General features: G+C 70.0%; 2 protein-coding genes across 2 annotated transcripts; one reads left to right on the top strand and one right to left on the bottom strand.

Annotated features, from left to right (window-relative positions):
- Window positions 1-1,370: 1,370 nt before the first annotated feature.
- LOC148053585 (uncharacterized) lies at window positions 1,371-4,799 on the bottom strand. Its single transcript, XM_087772907.1, has 6 exons — window positions 4,715-4,799; window positions 4,514-4,664; window positions 3,641-3,667; window positions 3,310-3,551; window positions 2,560-2,631; window positions 1,371-1,928 (listed from the first exon to the last, which is right to left on the bottom strand). The coding sequence occupies exons 1-6, from the start codon at window positions 4,797-4,799 to the stop codon at window positions 1,744-1,746; spliced, it is 762 nt and encodes a 253-aa protein (XP_087629033.1). The 3' UTR covers window positions 1,371-1,743.
- A 7,481-nt stretch (window positions 4,800-12,280) lies between these two features.
- OVOL1 (ovo like transcriptional repressor 1) lies at window positions 12,281-13,783 on the top strand. Its single transcript, XM_087773025.1, has 2 exons — window positions 12,281-12,440; window positions 13,485-13,783. The coding sequence occupies exons 1-2, from the start codon at window positions 12,326-12,328 to the stop codon at window positions 13,781-13,783; spliced, it is 414 nt and encodes a 137-aa protein (XP_087629151.1). The 5' UTR covers window positions 12,281-12,325.
- The last annotated feature ends 1,770 nt before the right edge of the window (window positions 13,784-15,553 follow it).

The raw sequence follows: 15,553 nt of genomic DNA, 5'->3' as shown, positions 1-15,553 counted from the left end.
CCCCCAGCCCGGCCAGGCGCCCCTCGGTGGGGGAGGGGCCCCCCACCCGCAGCTGGAGGGCGAGGAGGCGGGGGGGAGGGGCGGGGGGGAGGGGGAGTCCCCGAGGGCGGGGGGAGGGGCTGCCGGCGGAAGGGGGGGGGCCCCCCCGAAATGGGGGGGTCCCGGGAGGGGGGGGGTCGCCGCCGAAGCCCCCTCCCCCGCCAGCTCCACCCTCACCCGCAGCCGGAGCCCCACCGGCCCCCCGCGCCGCCATCGCCCTCCCCCACCCCTCGGGGGTTTGGGGGTCCCGGGGGGCGGGGAAGGGGGGGAGGGGGGCGGGGAGGCAGCGCAGGCGGCAGGGGGCGGGGGCGGGGAGGAGGGTGGGGGCCCCTCCCCCCGCTTCGGGGGGGGGGGGGAGGGGCCGGCGGGTACCGGGGGGTCCCCAAGATGGCGGCCAACTTGGGGGGCCCCAAGGCGGCGGCCAAGGCGGCGTGGAGGCGAGCGCGGTCGCCGACGTCGGGGTCCCCCCCCCAACGCTGGGGGGGTCCTGCGGGGGGGGGAGGGGCCGGAAGGGGGGCGGCAAAAGGGGGGCCCCCCAAAAGGGGAGGAGGGGGGCGGCGGCGCTCAAGACCCCCTGCCCCCCGCCCCAGCCCCCCTCCTCCGCCGCCAGCGCCCGCCGCAGGTACCCCCGAATCTGGGGGTCCCCTTGGGGGGGGGGGGGGGGTCCTCAACCCCCTCAGCACCCCCCGAAGCTGGGGGGTGCCGGGGGGGGGAGGGGGGGCCCGCAGGACCCGCCCCCGCAGGGGCCCCCCCCCCCCCGCCCCCCCCAGAACCCGCGCCAGCACCAGCAGGTGGGCGGGGGCGCCGGGGTGCCCCGCCCCCACCACCGCCCCCGCCGCCCCCCGAACTCCGCCCCCGCCGCCCCCCCGAACCGGCGGCTGTAGGCCGCCACCGCCCGGCAGAACAAAACGGGGGGGCCCCCCCCCAAAAACACCACCAACCCCCGCAGCCAGGCCTGGGGGCACCCCGGGCTCTGGGGGGCCCCCCCATTTCGGGGACCCCCCCCTTCATCTTGGGGACCCCCCCCTTCATCTTGGGGGGCCCCCCTTCCTTTTGGCGACCCCCCCTTCCTTTTGGGGGACCCCCACTTCATCTTGGGGACCCCCCTTCCTTTTGGGGGACCCCCCATTTGGGGGACCCCCCCCTTCCCTTCTGGGGCCCCCTCCTCCATTTTGGGGAACCCCCCCTTCTTCTCTGGGGGACCCCCCTTCACTTTCGGGGACCCCCCCTTCCTTTTGGGGACCCCCCCCTGCTTTTCTGCCCCCCTCCCCTTCCTTCTTGCCCCCCCCCTCCTCTTGGGGGCCCCCCCTTTCTTTTTGCCCCCCCCCGCTTTGGGGACCCCCCGAATTTGGGGACCCCCCCCATTTTGGGGGACCCCCCCCCGTCGCGAGGCAGGCGCCGCCGCCGCGTCGAAGCGGGGTAACAAGAGCTCGGGGGGGTCCCCCCCCCCCGGGAAAAGGGGGGCGACGAAGCGGGGGGGGAGGGGCGGGAGGTGCCCCCCCTCCTCTTTTAGGGGCCCCCCTTCCCTTTGGGGGGGGGCCCCTTCTTTTTGACGCCCCCCCTCCTCTTCTTGGGGGGGTCCCCCCTCTTTTCGGGGGGGCCCCCCCAATCTGGGGGGGGGTCCCCCCTTCTGGAGGGCCCCCCCCTCCAAGAGGCAGAGGAGGTAGAAGAGGCGCAGGGGGGGGGGCAGGGCGGGGTGCTGGGCTAAGACGGCCAAGCGGGGGGGGGGACCCCCCCAAAATCGCCCCCCCTCCCCCGCAAGAGGGCGGCGTGGAGGGGGGCGGGGTCCCCCGTGGCGAAAGGGGGGGGCCCGCCCTCCCCCACACCGGGGGGGGGAGGGGGGAGCTGGGCGCGGGCGGCCGGGGCCAGGAGGAAGGCGGGGGGAGGGGCTGGAAAAAGGGGGGGGGGGGGGTTAGAAAGTGGGGGAGGGGGGGATTTGGGGGGCCCGGGGGGAGGGATGGGATTGGGGGGGGGGCCGGGGGGGGGGAGATTGGGGGGGGACCCTGGGGGGCGGGGGCTGGGATCTGGGGGGTCCCTGGGATTGGGGGGGGTTGGGATTTTGGGGGGCCCTGGGATTGGAGGGGGTGGGGGGATGGGATTTGGGGGGTTCCTGGGGGGGGGTGGGATTGGGGGGGGGGGGCCGTGGGGGGGAGATTGGGGGGGGACCCTGGGGGGCCCTGGGGGGCGGGGGCTGGGATCTGGGGGGTCCCTGGGATTTGGGGGGCGGGGAACCTGGGGGGTGGGATTTGGGGGGGCCCTGGGGGGTGGGGGCGGGGATCTGGGGGGTCCCTGGGATTGGGGGGGTTGGGATTTTGGGGGGCCCTGGGATGGGAGGGGGGTGGGGGGATGGGATTTGGGGGGGCCCTGGGATTTGGGGGGTCCCGGGGGGAGGGCGGGGATTTGGGGGGTCCCTGGGATTTGGGGGGAGGGGCCAAGGATTTGGGGAGGCCCTGGGGGGGCTGGGAATCGGGGGATCCCAGGGATCTGGGGGGGTCGGGGGGGGGGGGCTGTGGGACTCACCGGAGCGGGGCGGGGGCGGGGCCAGGGATCCCTCGGGATCCGTCCCGGAGTCGTCGCAGGGATCGGGGGGATCTGCGGGGGGAGGGGGGTGTCAGGGGGGCGGGGTGGGGGGGGATCCCCCAAACCTCCCCATGGGGCGCACTGGGAGCCCGCCCAGTGCCATAATGGGATCCACTGGGATCCCTCCCAGCACCGATATGGGGTTCCCCAGGATCCCTCCCAGCACCATGATGGGATTCCCCGGGATCCCTCCCAGTACCACAATGGGGCTTACTGGGATCCGTCCCAGCACCATGATGGGACCCACTGGGATCCCTCCCAGTACTCTTAGGGGATTCCCCAGGATCCCTCCCAGTACCACTATGGGGCTTACTGGGATCCCTCCCAGTACCCCAATGGGGCTTACTGGGATCCCTCCCGGCACCATGATGGGACCCACTGGGATCCCTCCCAGTACCACAATGGCACCCACTGGGATCCCTCCCAGCACTCTTAGGGGATTCCCCAGGATCCCTCCCAGTACCACTGGGATCCCTCCCAGTACTCTTAGGGGATTCCCCAGGATCCCTCCCAGTACCACTATGGGGCTTACTGGGATCCCTCCCAGCACCACGATGGGACCCACTGGGATCCCTCCCAGCACTCTTAGGGGATTCCCCAGGATCCCTCCCAGTACCCACTGGGATCCCTCCCAGCACCACAATGGGACCCACCGGGATCCCCCCCGGCCCCCGCCCAGCCCCCGCTCACCCTCCCCCTCCTCAGCCGCCAGCAGGGTCAGGGGCTGGATCCCGGGGATGGGGGGGCGGGGGCCGGGGGGGATCCCGGGGATCCGGTGGCGGCGCAGCTCCCGCAGGCACTCGGCGGCGGCCGCCGGGGCCCCCCCGGCCACCGCCCCCTCCAGCAGCAGCCCCCCCAGCAGGGCGGCCCCCCCCGCGTCGCCGGTGGCCAGCAGGACGGTGAGGGTGGCCAGCAGCAGCAGGGCGCGGGGGGGGGCGGGGGGGCGCGGGGGGAGGCGCAGGAGGCTCAGCAGGGCCCCCCCCGCCCCCCCCCGCCCCCGCCCCCCCAGCGCCCGCGGCGACTCCAGCAGCAGCAGCAGCAGCTCCGTCTGGGGGGGGGTCAGGGGGGCGGCCCCAGAGGGACCCCCGCCCCCTATAGGGGACCCCCAACCCCCATATGGGACCCCCACCCCCTATAGGGGACCCCCAATCCCCCATACGGGACCCCCACCCCCCCTACGGGGGACCCCCCCCCCCCCTATAGGGGACCCTCAACCCCCATAGGGGCTCCAAACCCCATACAGGACCCCCATCCCCCATACGGGACCCCCACCCCCTATAGGGGACCCCCAACCCCCATACGGGACCCCCACCCCCTATAGGGGACGCCAATCCCCCATACGGGACCCCCAACCCCCATACGGGACCCCCACCCCCTATAGGGGACCCCCAATCCCCCATACGGGACCCCCACCCCCCCTATGGGGGACCCCCACCCCCCTATAGGGGACCCCCAACCCCCATAGGGGCTCCAAACCCCATACAGGACCCCCATCCCCCATACGGGACCCCCACCCCCTATAGGGGACGCCAATCCCCCATACAGGACCCCCATCCCCCATACGGGACCCCCACCCCCTATAGGGGACCCCCAACCCCCATACGGGACCCCCACCCCCCTATGGGGGACCCCCAACCCCCCCATAGGGGACCCCCAGCCCCATACGGGACCCCCACCCCCCTATAGGGGACCCCCAACCCCCACAGGGGCTCCAAACCCCATACGGGACCCCCACCCCCCCTATAGGGGACCCCCCCCCCCATAGGGGACCCTCAAACCCCTATAGGGAACCCCTACCCCCCCATAAGGGACCCCCACCCACAGGGGACCCCCCCCCCATACGGGACCCCCCCCATAGGGGACCCAGGCGTCTGGGGGGGGGGGGTGTGGTCACCTGATGACGTGGGGCGGGGCGTGGCCGGCGGAGCGCGCGCAGCGCGGGGGGGTCGCCGTCCCCGGGGGGTCCCAGCGCCGCCGCCAGCCGCCCCCAGGGCCCCGCCATGGCCGCGGGGGACGACGGGAAGGGGGGGCGGTGCCTCCTCCTCCTCCTCCCCCCCCTCACCCCGCCTTCTTCCGGGCACGCCCATGACGTCACGCTTCCGCAGCGCCACCGCCAGCGTGACGTCACGAGACCGAGGGCTCCCCTCGCCTCGACCCCACAGACCCCCTATAGACCCCATAGTGCCCCTATAGACCCCCTATAACCCCTATGGGCCCCACAGAGCCCCTATAGACCCCCTATAGACCCTATAGACCCCACAGAGCCCCTATAGACCCCATAGGGCCCCTATAAACCCCCTATAGCTCCTATAGACCCCATAGAGCCTCTATAGAATCCCTATAGCTCCTATGGGGCCCCTAGAACCCCTATAGACCCCCTATAGACCCCATAGGGCCCCTATAGCCCCTATGGGCCCCATACAGCCCCCTAGACCCCCTATAGACCCAATGGAGCCCCTATAGAATCGCTATAGCTCCTATGGGGCCCCTAGAGCCCCTGTGGACCCCACAGATCCCCTATAGACCCCATAGAGCCTCCACAGCACCCACACACCCCCTATAGACCCCCTGGAGCCCATATGGACCCCACAGACCCCCATAGCCCCTATAGACCGTATAGAGCCCCTGTGGACTCCACAGACCCCCCTATAGACCCCCCCAGACCCCCTATAGCCCCTGTGGGCCCCCCAGAGCCCCTATGGGCCCCACAGACACCCTATAGCCACCATAGCCCCCTACACACTCCCTAGCCTCCCTGTAGTCCCTATGGACCCCCTATAGTCCCTATGAGCCCCTATGGACCCGTCCAGCCCCCTATAGACCCTCTAGATCCCCCCAAACCCCTATGGACCCCCTATACTCCCTATAGTCCCTATGGACATCCCCCCCAGCCCCTATAGACCCCCGCAAGCCCCTACGGACCCCCTAGACCCTCTATAGTCCCTATGGAGCCCATATGGACTGCCCCAGCTCCTATAGACCCCCTAGATCCCCCCAAGCCCCTATGGACCCCCTATACTCCCTGTAGGACCCCCTGCATCCCCTATAGTCCCTATGGAACCCCTATGGCCCCTATGGAGCCCTATAGCCCCTATAGTCCCTATAGAGCCCCCGTAGACCCCCCCAGCTCCTATAGACCCCCACAAGCCCCTGTAGACCCCCTAGACCCCCTATAGCCCCTATGGAACCCCTATAGTCCCTATGGAGCCCTATAGCCCCTGTAGCCCCTATAGCTGCCCCCAGCCCCTACAGCCCCCCCAGGCCCCTCCGGACCCCCCTATAGCCCCTCTGGAGCCCCTATATAGCTCCTCTGGAGCCCCTATATAGTCCCTATGGAGCCCCCATAGCCCCTATATAGTCCCTATGGAGCCCCTACACCCCCTATGGAGACCCATAGCCCCTGTAGCCCCCCCAGCCTCTACAGCCCCCCCAAGCCCCTCCGGACCCCCCTATACCCCCTATAGCCCCTCTGGAGCCCCTATATAGTCCCTAAGGAGCCCCTATAGCCCCTATGCAGCCCCTATATAGTCTCTAAGGAGCCCCTATAGCCCCTGTAGCCCCCATAGCCCCTGTAGCCCCCCATCCCAGCCTCTACAGCCCCCCCCCCAAGCCCCTCCGGACCCCCCTAGACCCTCTATAGCCCCTATGGAGCCCCTATAGCCCCTATAGTCCCTAAGAAGACCCTATAGCCCCCCCCCCAAGCCCCTACAGCCCCCCCGAGCCCCTCCGGACCCCCCTATACCCCCTATAGCCCCTCTGGTCCCTATGGAACCCCTATAGCCCCTATAGTCCCTAAGGAGCCCCTATAGCCCCTATGGAGCCCCTATAGCCCCTATAGTCCCTATGGAGCTCCTGTAGCCCCCCAGCCCCTACAGCCCCCCAAGCCCCTCCGGACCCCCCTATACCCCCTAGAGCCCCTTTGGTCCCTATGGAACCCCTATAGTCCTTATAGTCCCTAAGGAGCCCCTATAGTCCCTAAGGAGCCCCTATAGCCCCTATAGCCCCTATGGAACCCCTATAGCCCCTATAGTCCCTAAGGAGCCCCTATAGCCCCTATGGAGCCCCTATAGCCCCCCCCAGCCCCTACAGACCCCCAAGCCCCTCCGGAACCCCTATACCCCCTATAGCCCCTATAACCCCTATGGAACCCCTATAGCCCCTATAGCCCCTATGGCACCCCTATAGCCCCCCCCAGCCCCTACAGCCCCCCCAAGCCCCTCCGGACCCCCCTATACCCCCTCTAGCCCCCCTATAGCCCCCCCAGCCCCTCTGGCCCCCGGGGAGCCCCTATGGCCCCCATACCCCCCCCGTCCCATGCCGTGACGTCAGCGGGTGCCACCCGGGGCGGGGGTGCGTCACGGGCCGGCCCGGCCGGTTCCCCCGCGTCCCCCGGGTCCCCTCCCCCCCCGCCCCGGGGTCGCCCCCGGGGCCACCGTGGCCAGAAAGGCCGGGGGGGGGCAGGGGGCCACCCCCAGAGCCCAGGGGCCCCCAGACCCCCTATAGGGACCCAGGGACCCCCTATGGGGACCCAGGGACCCCCAGACCCCCTATAGGGACCCAGGGACCCCCTATAGGGTCCCAGGGTGCCCCCAGACCCCCTATAGGGACCCAGGGACCCCCCCCATGGGACCCAGGGACCCCCAGACCCCCTATAGGGACCCAGGGACCCCCTATAGGGTCCCAGGGTGCCCCCAGACCCCCTATAGGGACCCAGGGACCCCCATGGGACCCAGGGACCCCCAGACCCCCTATAGGGACCCAGGGACCCCCTATAGGGTCCCAAGGTGCCCCCAGACCCCCTATAGGGACCCAGGGACCCCCCCATGGGACCCAGGGACCCCCAGACCCCCTATAGGGACCCAGGGACCCCCTATAGGGTCCCAGGGTGCCCCCAGACCCCCTATAGGGACCCAGGGACCCCCCATGGGACCCAGGGACCCCCAGACCCCCTATAGGGACCCAGGGACCCCCCATAGGGACCCAGGGTGCCCCCCCCAATGTCCCCATCACCCCACGTCCCCATGTCCCAGTGTCCCCACGTCCCCACTGTGGTGGCCCCATGGCCCCGCATCCCAATGTCCCCATGTCCCCATGTCCCCATGTCCCCAGGTCCCCGTGTCCCAATGTCCCAATGTCCCCATGTCCCCACATCCCCACCATGGTGTCCCCATGTCCCCACGTCCCCGTGTCCCCGTGTCCCCATGTCCCCACGTCCCCATGTCCCCATGTCCCCATGTCCCCAGGTCCCCAGGTCCCCGTGTCCTCCATATCCCCGCATCCCAGTGTCCCCATGTCCCCGTGTCCCCACCATGGTGTCCCCATGTCCCCGTGTCCCCAGGTCCCCATGTCTCCGTGTCCCCACGTCCCCATGTCCCCAGGTCCCCGTGTCCCCATGTCCCCATGTCCCCATGTCCCCACATCCCAATGTCCCCACGTCCCCGTGTCCCCACCACGGTGTCCCCATGTCCCCACGTCCCCGTGTCCCCACTGCGGTGTCCCCCCGTCCCCGCCCCCCCGCGTCCCCGCGTCCCCGCGTCCCCCCGCGTCCCCAGGCCGGGGCGGGGGCTCCCCGTTATTTCCCAACCCGGCGCCCGACCGACCGGCTCCGACACCGGCCCCGGCACAACCGGTCCCGCCGGTCCCGGCAACACCTCCCGGGGCGGGACAGCCGGCGACGCACAGCCGGCACCGCCGCACAACCGCCCCGGCACAGCCGGCGACGCACGGCCCAGCGTAACCGGCGCCGCACAACCGCCCCGGCACAACTGGCACCGCACAACCGGCGCCGCACAACCGCCCCGGCACAACCGGCACCGCACAACCGCCCCGGCACAACCGGTGATGCTCAGCCGGCAACAACCGGCCCCAGCGACATCAACCGGCGGCGCGTAGCCGGCGACGGACGGTGGTGTTGGGGTGGCGGCGCGTGGCTCGGTGACGGCGCGGTGACGCCAAGCCTCGGTGACGCCGCGTCTCGCTGACGCCGGGTCTCGGTGACGGTGGGTGACGCCGGGGCTCGGGGACGGTGACGCCGGGTGACGCCGGAGCCTGGGATGGACTGAGGGTGCCGGATCCGGTGACGGGATCGACCTGGGATCCAGCGGCGAAACCCAGCGGGGGAGCTGGGAGCCGGCACCGAAATTGACCGGAGATCTGGGATCTGGCACCGAAATTGACCAAGGATCGGGGCTCTCTCCTTGAAACTGACCGGGGATCCGGGATCTACTACCGACACTGACCAGGGAGCTGGGATCCGGCGCTGAAATTGACCAGGGATCAGGGGATCCAGCCTGGAAATCGACCAAATACCTGTGATCTGGACCTGAAACTGACCAGAGTTTGGGGATCCGGCACCAAAACCGACCAGGGGATCTGGGATCCAGCACCGAAACCGACCAGGCATCTGGGATCCGGCACCAAAACCGACCGGGGATCTGGGATCCAGCACCGAAACCGACCGGGGATCTGGGATCCGGCACCAAAACCGACCGGGGATCTGGGATCCGGCACCAAAACCGACCAGGCATCTGGGATCCGGCACCAAAACCGACCGGGGATCTGGGATCCAGCACCGAAACCGACCGGGGATCTGGGATCCGGCACCAAAACCGACTGGGGATCTGGGATCCGGCACCAAAACCGACCGGGGATCTGGGATCCGGCATTAAAACCGGCCGGGGATCTGGGATCCAGCACTGAAACCGACCGGGGGATCTGGGATCCGGCACCAAAACCGACCAGGGATCTGGGATCCGGCACCAAAACCGGCTGGGGATCCGGGATCCGGCACCGAAACCAACCGGGGGATCTGGGATCCGGCATAAAAACCGACCGGGGATCTGGGATCCGGCATCAAAACCAACCGGGGATCTGGGATCCGGCACCGAAACCGACTGGGGATCTGGCACCGGAATTGATCAAAACCTGGCGATCCGGCATCAGAATTGACCAAGGCTCTAGGATCCGGCGCCCGAACCGACCAAGGGATCTGGGGATCCAGTGCGGCGGCGACCACCGCCCAGGGATCTGGGATCCGTCAGCGCCAGCGCCCTGGGCCCAGGGAATCGGGCGCCGACGGGATCGGCGATCCGGCGGCGGGCTGGTGGCAGCGGCGGGGCTCGGGGCCGGAGCGCGGTCGCAGGGATCCGGCGGGGGATCGGGGATCGGGCGGCGGCCATGCCCCGCGCCTTCCTGGTGAAGAAGCCGTGCGTGGCCACGGCCAAGCGCAACTGGAGCGAGCTCCCCGACGAGCAGCGGGCGGAGATCTACGTCCCCAGTACGGGGGGATCCGGGGGGATCCGGGGGGATTTGGGGGGAATCGGGGGGATTCGGGGGGATCTGGGGGATCCGGGGGGATTTGGGGGGATTCAGGGGGATCTGGGGGGATTTGGGGGGATCTGGCAGGATCTGGGGGAATCTGGGGGAATTCAGGGGGATCTGGCGGGATCTGGGGGGATTCGGGGGATTCAGGGGGATCCGGGGATCCGGGGGGATTCGGGGGGATCTGGGGGGATCCGGGGGGATTTGGGGGGATTTGGGGGGATCTGGTGGGATTCGGGGGGATTTGGGGGGATTCAGGGGGATCCGGGGGGATTTGGGGGGATTCGGGGGGATCCAGGGGGATTTAGGGGGATCTGGGGGGATCTGGGGGGATCCGGAGATCCGGGGGGACCCAGAGGGGTGGGGGGACCCTGGTTTTTGGGGGGACCCAGGTTTTGGGGGGACCCAGGAATTGGGGGGGGACCCAGGGCTTCAGGGGGGCCCCAGCTGTTGGGGGGGGGGCCCAGATGTTGGGGGTCCCTGTTTGACCTCCCCCGCTCAGGGGGGACCCCGACGCCGGGGCCCTCCCGGGGTCACGGGGGGTCACGGGGGGCCTGCGCCCCTTTTTGGGGGGGGGGGTCAGGGTGCCCAAACACCCGGGTCCCTTTTGGGGGGGGGGGGGGGTGTCCCTTTTTGGGGGGTTGGGGGCTCCCCGGGCGCCTGGGCCCCCGCCAGGCCCTGGGGGGGTGGGGGTGGGGGTGGGGGTGGGGGTGGGGGTGGGGGTGGGGGAGGGGAGGGTGGGTGCTGGGCCTGTCCCCCCCCCCGGGGCCCACGCGGGCGCCACCCGCCGGAACCCCATAATTTGGGGCGTCGCGGCCGGAGCCGCTCGACCGGTTGGGGGAACCCTGAAATGGCGGGGGGGGGGAGGGGCCCCCCCTCCCCCTCCCCCTCCCCCTCCTGCCCTGGGGTTTGGGGGAGCTCTGGGGGGGGGGGTGACATTGGGGTGGGGGTGACATTGGGGGGGGGGGGGTTGTCACGTTGGGGGGGAGGGTGACATTTGGGGGTCCCCATTCGGGGGGCACATTTGGGGGGGTCCGATGGGGGTCCCCATTAGAGGGGTCCCCGTTGGGGGGGGTGTCTCATTTTGGGGGGTCCCCATTGGGGGGCACATTTGGGGGGTCCCATGGGGGGTCCCATTAAAGGGGTCCCATCAGGGGGTCCCTTGGGGGGGGGCAAATTTGGGGGGGGTCCCCATTGGGGAGGGGGCCCATCTGGGGGGTGGGCAGCATTTGGGGGTGCAGGCCCCCCCCAATCACCCCCCCCCCCCCCCAGTTTGCCTGGGGGCTGCCCCCTGCGCAGGGACCCCGAGCCGGCGGTGGGGGAGGCGCCCGCGTCCCCCGCGTCCCCCCTGGACATGACCCTGCCCCCCCGCGCCCCCCACGGCCCCTTCCTGCACCCCAAGGGGAAGGTAACCGGGGGGGGGGGGTCCCCAAAATGGCGGGGGGGTGCCAAAAATGGAGGGGGGTCCCCAAAATGGCGGGGGAGTCTCCCAAAATGGAGGGGGGTCCCCAAAATGGCGGGGGAGTCTCCCAAAATGGCGGGGGTCCCAAAAATGGCGGGGGGGGGCCTGGGAGGTGGGTGTCCCCAAATTGGGGTGGCCCAGGGGACCTGGGACTGGGAGGGGGGTCCCTAAACTGGGGGGGGGGGTGTCCCCAAAGTGGGGGGTCCCCAAGCTGGGGGGGGTCCCTGGGGCTGGGGGTCCTAAAGGTGGGGGGTCCCCATGACTGGGGGTCCCCAAACTGGGGGGGTGCCCACGGCTGGGGGTCCCAAACTGGGGGGTCCCTGTGCCTGGGGGGGGGTCCCCATGACCTGAGGTCCCCAAACTGGGGGTTCCCCATGACTGGGGGTCCCAAACTGGGGGGTGCCCATGACTGGGGGTCCCAAACTGGGGGATCCCTGTGGCTGAGGGGGTCCCCGTGGCTGGGGGGTCCCCATGACTGGGGGTCCCAAAGTGGGGGGGTGCCCACGGCTGGGGGTCCCAAACTGGGGGTCCCTGTGCCTGGGGGGTCCCCATGACTGGGGGTCCCAAACTGGGGGATCCCTGTGGCTGGGGGGGTCCCCATGACCTGAGGTCCCCAAACTGGGGGGGTGCCCATGACTGGGGGTCCCAAACTGGGGGTCCCTGTGCCTGGGGGGGTTGCCCATGACTGGGGGTCCCAAATTGGGGGGGTGCCCACGGCTGGGGGTCCCAAACTGGGGGTCCCTGTACTGGGGGGGGGGGCTCCCCCCAATCTGACACACCCCCCCCCCCCCCATCTCTCGGCAGGTACCGCCCGGCCCCCTGGGTGCCCCCGTCCCCCCGGGCCTCCCCGTGGGCGGGGGGGTGCCCGGGGGGGGGGAGCCCTTCTCCTGCCCCGTCTGCCAGAAGAGCTTCGGCTTCCAGCGGATGCTGAACCGGCACCTGAAGTGCCACAGCGAGGTGAAGCGGCACCGCTGCCCCTACTGCGGCAAGGGCTTCAACGACACCTTCGACCTCAAGCGCCACGTCCGCACCCACACCGGTGGGGGGGGGAGGGGAGGGGGTGGGGGGGTGGGGTGGGGTGGGGTTGGGGTGAAATGGGATGGGATGGGGGTGAGATGGGGATGAGATGGGGATGGGATGGGGACAAGGATAAGGACAGGGATGAGGATGGGATGGCATGGGATGGGATGGGATGGGATGGGATGGGATGGGATGGGATGGGATGGGATGGGATGGGGTGGGATGGGGTGGGGTGGGGTGGGGTGGGGGTGAAATGGGATGGGATGGGGTTGGGATGGGGACAAAGATTAGGACAGGGATGAGGATGAGGATGGGATGAGGATGAGGATGAGGATGGGATGGGACGGGGTGGGATGGGATGGGGATGGGATGGGGTTGGGGTGAAATGGGATGGGATGGGGGTGGGATGGGGACAAGGATAAGGATAGGGATGAGGATGAGGATGGGATGGGATGGGGTGGGATAGGATGGGATGGGATGGGATGGGGATGGGATGGGATGGGGTTGGGATGGGATGGGGTGGGGTGGGGTGGGGGTGAAATGGGGTGGGATGGGGGTGGGATGGGGACAAGGATAAGGATAGGGATGAGGATGAGGATGGGATGAGGATGAGGATGGGATGGGACGGGGTGGGATGGGATGGGGATGGGATGGGGTTGGGATGGGGACAAGGACAAGGACAGGGATGAGGATGGGATGGGATGGGATGGGGATGGGATGGGGATGGGATGGGGTGGGGTGGGATGGGGTTGGGATGGGGTTGGGGTGAAATGGGATGGGATGGGGTTGGGATGGGGACAAGGATAAGGATAGGGATGAGGATGAGGATGGGATGGGGATGGGGTGGGATGGGATGGGATGGGGACAAGGATAGGATGTGGATGAGGATGAGGATGAGGATGGGGATGGGGACAGGGACGGATGGAGATGGGATGGGAATGGGATGGGGATGGGATGGGGATGGGGCCAAGGTTGGGATGGGATGGGGAGAAGGCCGGGGCCGGGGCCGGGGCTGCAGGCGCCAGCGGCGGCCGTGCCAGGACGGGCTCCCCTCCCCCCGCAGGCGTGCGCCCCTACAAGTGCAGCCTGTGCGAGAAGGCCTTCACCCAGCGCTGCTCGCTGGAGTCCCACCTGAAGAAGATCCACGGGGTGGCCCAGCGCTACGCCTACAAGGAGCGGCGCGCCAAGCTCTACGTCTGCGAGGAGTGCGGCGGCACGGCCGACAGCCAGGACGCCCACCTCGCCCACCTCCGCCAGCGCCACCCCCACAGCCCCCTCCTCGCCAAGCTGGCCCGCAAGGCCGCCGCCGCGCCCCCGCCCCGCCTGCCCGACCCCGCCCCCCGCCTGGCCCCGCCCCCCTAGGGGCACGCCCACTTTTGGGGGGGGGAGGGATCTTCCCCCCCCCCCCCCCCCCCCTTTTAGGGGTAGGGGTAGGGGTGCTGCGGGGATTAAACACCTCCCACCGCCAGGGGGCGCGCTGATGGGGAAGGCCACGCCCCCCCGGGGCAGGGACACGCCCCCGGGGACACGCCCACACGGGACGGGGCCACGCCCCCCCTTTTAGGGGTAGGGGTAGGGGTGCTGCAGGGATTAAACAACTCCCACCGCCAGGGGGCGCGCTGATGGGGAAGGCCACGCCCCCCCGGGGCAGGGACACGCCCACACGGGACAAGGACACGCCCCCCCCCCCTTAGGGGGTATGGATACGGTGGGGACTAAACACTTCCCACCGCCAGGGGGCGCGCTTACGGGCGGAGGCCACGCCCCTCTGGCAGGAAGCCCCGCCCCTGGGTGGAAGCCACGCCCCCCGGTGGAGCACAAGCCCCACTCTCTTGACGCGCTTGGCCACGCCCCCTCCTTGGGAACGCCCCCTCGGGGCACTGGCCCCGCCCCTAGGCGAAGCCCCGCCCCACCCGAGCGCTACCCCCCGCCCCTCGGGCAGGCCCCGCCCCCCGGCACAGACCACGCCTCCCTCCCGGGCTGGCCCCGCCCCCCCGGTGCTGCGTCGCGGGGGGAGGGGTCTCCATAAAGCTCCTGTTCACCCATGGGCGCCTGTGGTCACCTATGGGCGCCCCTATAGGGCCCCGTGTTCCTCCGTCCCCCCGTCCCCTATAGGCTCCCTTCTTCCCCCTATAGGCTCCCCCGTCCCCTATAGCCCCCCCGTTTCCCCTATAGGCTCCCTGTCCCCCTATAGCCCCCCCGTTTCCCCCTATAGGCTCCCTGTCCCCCTATAGCCCCCCCGTTTCCCCCTATAGGCTCCCTGTCCCCCTATAGCCCCCCTGTTTCCCCCTATAGGCTCCCCCGTCCCCTATAGCCCCCCGTTTCCCCCTATAGGCTCCCTGTCCCCCTATAGCCCCCCTGTTTCCCCCTATAGGCTCCCCCGTCCCCTATAGCCCCCCTGTTTCCCCCTATAGGCTCCCTGTCCCCCTATAGCCCCCCCGTTTCCCCTATAGGCTCTCCTGCTCCCCTATAGCCCCCCTTCCCCTATAGGCTCCCTTATTTCCCCCTATAGGCTCCTGGTTCCCCTATAGCCTCCACTGTTTCCCTCTATAGGCTCCCCCCTTCCCCTATAGGCTCCGGTTCCCTCCTATAGCCTCCCCCTTTCCCCTATAGGCTCCCCTCTTTCACCTATAGCCTCCCGCCATCCCCTATATGCTCCCCTATTTCCCCCTATAGGCTCCCTCTTCCCTTATAGCCTCTCCCCTTCCCCTATAGGCCCCTCCCCTCCCCTATAGGCCCCTCCCCTCCCCTATAGCCCCCCTTCCCCTATAGGCCCTCTGTTTCCCCCTATAGCCTCCTACATCCCCCTATAGGCTCCCCCTTCCCCTATAGCCCCCCCCTTCCCCTATAGGATCTATAGGTGGGGGTGGTTAGTCCAGTCTTTATTACCCGGGCCCCGCCCCCAGGGCGAGGGGGGGGTGGGGGAGGGGCCCCTCCCCCCCCCGGGTGTTTGGTTGCCGGGGGGTGGGGGGTGGGGGAGGGGCGCCCCTCCCCCCCCGCCCCCCCCAATCGTCCAGTCTCGATCCCCCCCTTTTGGTCACAGACTCCGCCCCCTTCCCCTCCCCCCACCCCTCCCCCACCCCCGCGGCGAAAGGGGGGGGGAGGGGCGTTTGGCAGCAACGCGGGGGGGGG

Source organism: Nipponia nippon, unplaced genomic scaffold (genome assembly GCF_047370975.1).
Source record: "Nipponia nippon isolate SJK-2023a ecotype South Korea unplaced genomic scaffold, ASM4737097v1 scaffold_38, whole genome shotgun sequence".
NCBI lineage: Eukaryota > Metazoa > Chordata > Aves > Pelecaniformes > Threskiornithidae > Nipponia > Nipponia nippon.
Note: the sequence above shows the minus strand (reverse complement) of the source record. Positions and strands in the feature narration are given on the sequence as shown.

Excerpts from the sequence above, each read along its gene's own strand:
- LOC148053585 (XM_087772907.1), bottom strand. The coding sequence starts at position 4,799 with ATGGGGTCTATAGGGGGTCTGTGGGGTCGAGGCGAGGGGAGCCCTCGG. Across the intron at positions 2,632-3,309 it reads GGCGGCTGAGGAGGGGGAGG|ATCCCCCCGATCCCTGCGAC; the intron begins GTGAGCGGGGGC and ends CTCCCCCCGCAG. Across the intron at positions 1,929-2,559 it reads CCCGCCCCCGCCCCGCTCCG|CCCCTCCCCCCGCCTTCCTC; the intron begins GTGAGTCCCACA and ends CCCTTTTTCCAG.
- OVOL1 (XM_087773025.1), top strand. The coding sequence starts at position 12,326 with ATGCTGAACCGGCACCTGAAGTGCCACAGCGAGGTGAAGCGGCACCGC. Across the intron at positions 12,441-13,484 it reads CCACGTCCGCACCCACACCG|GCGTGCGCCCCTACAAGTGC; the intron begins GTGGGGGGGGGA and ends CTCCCCCCGCAG.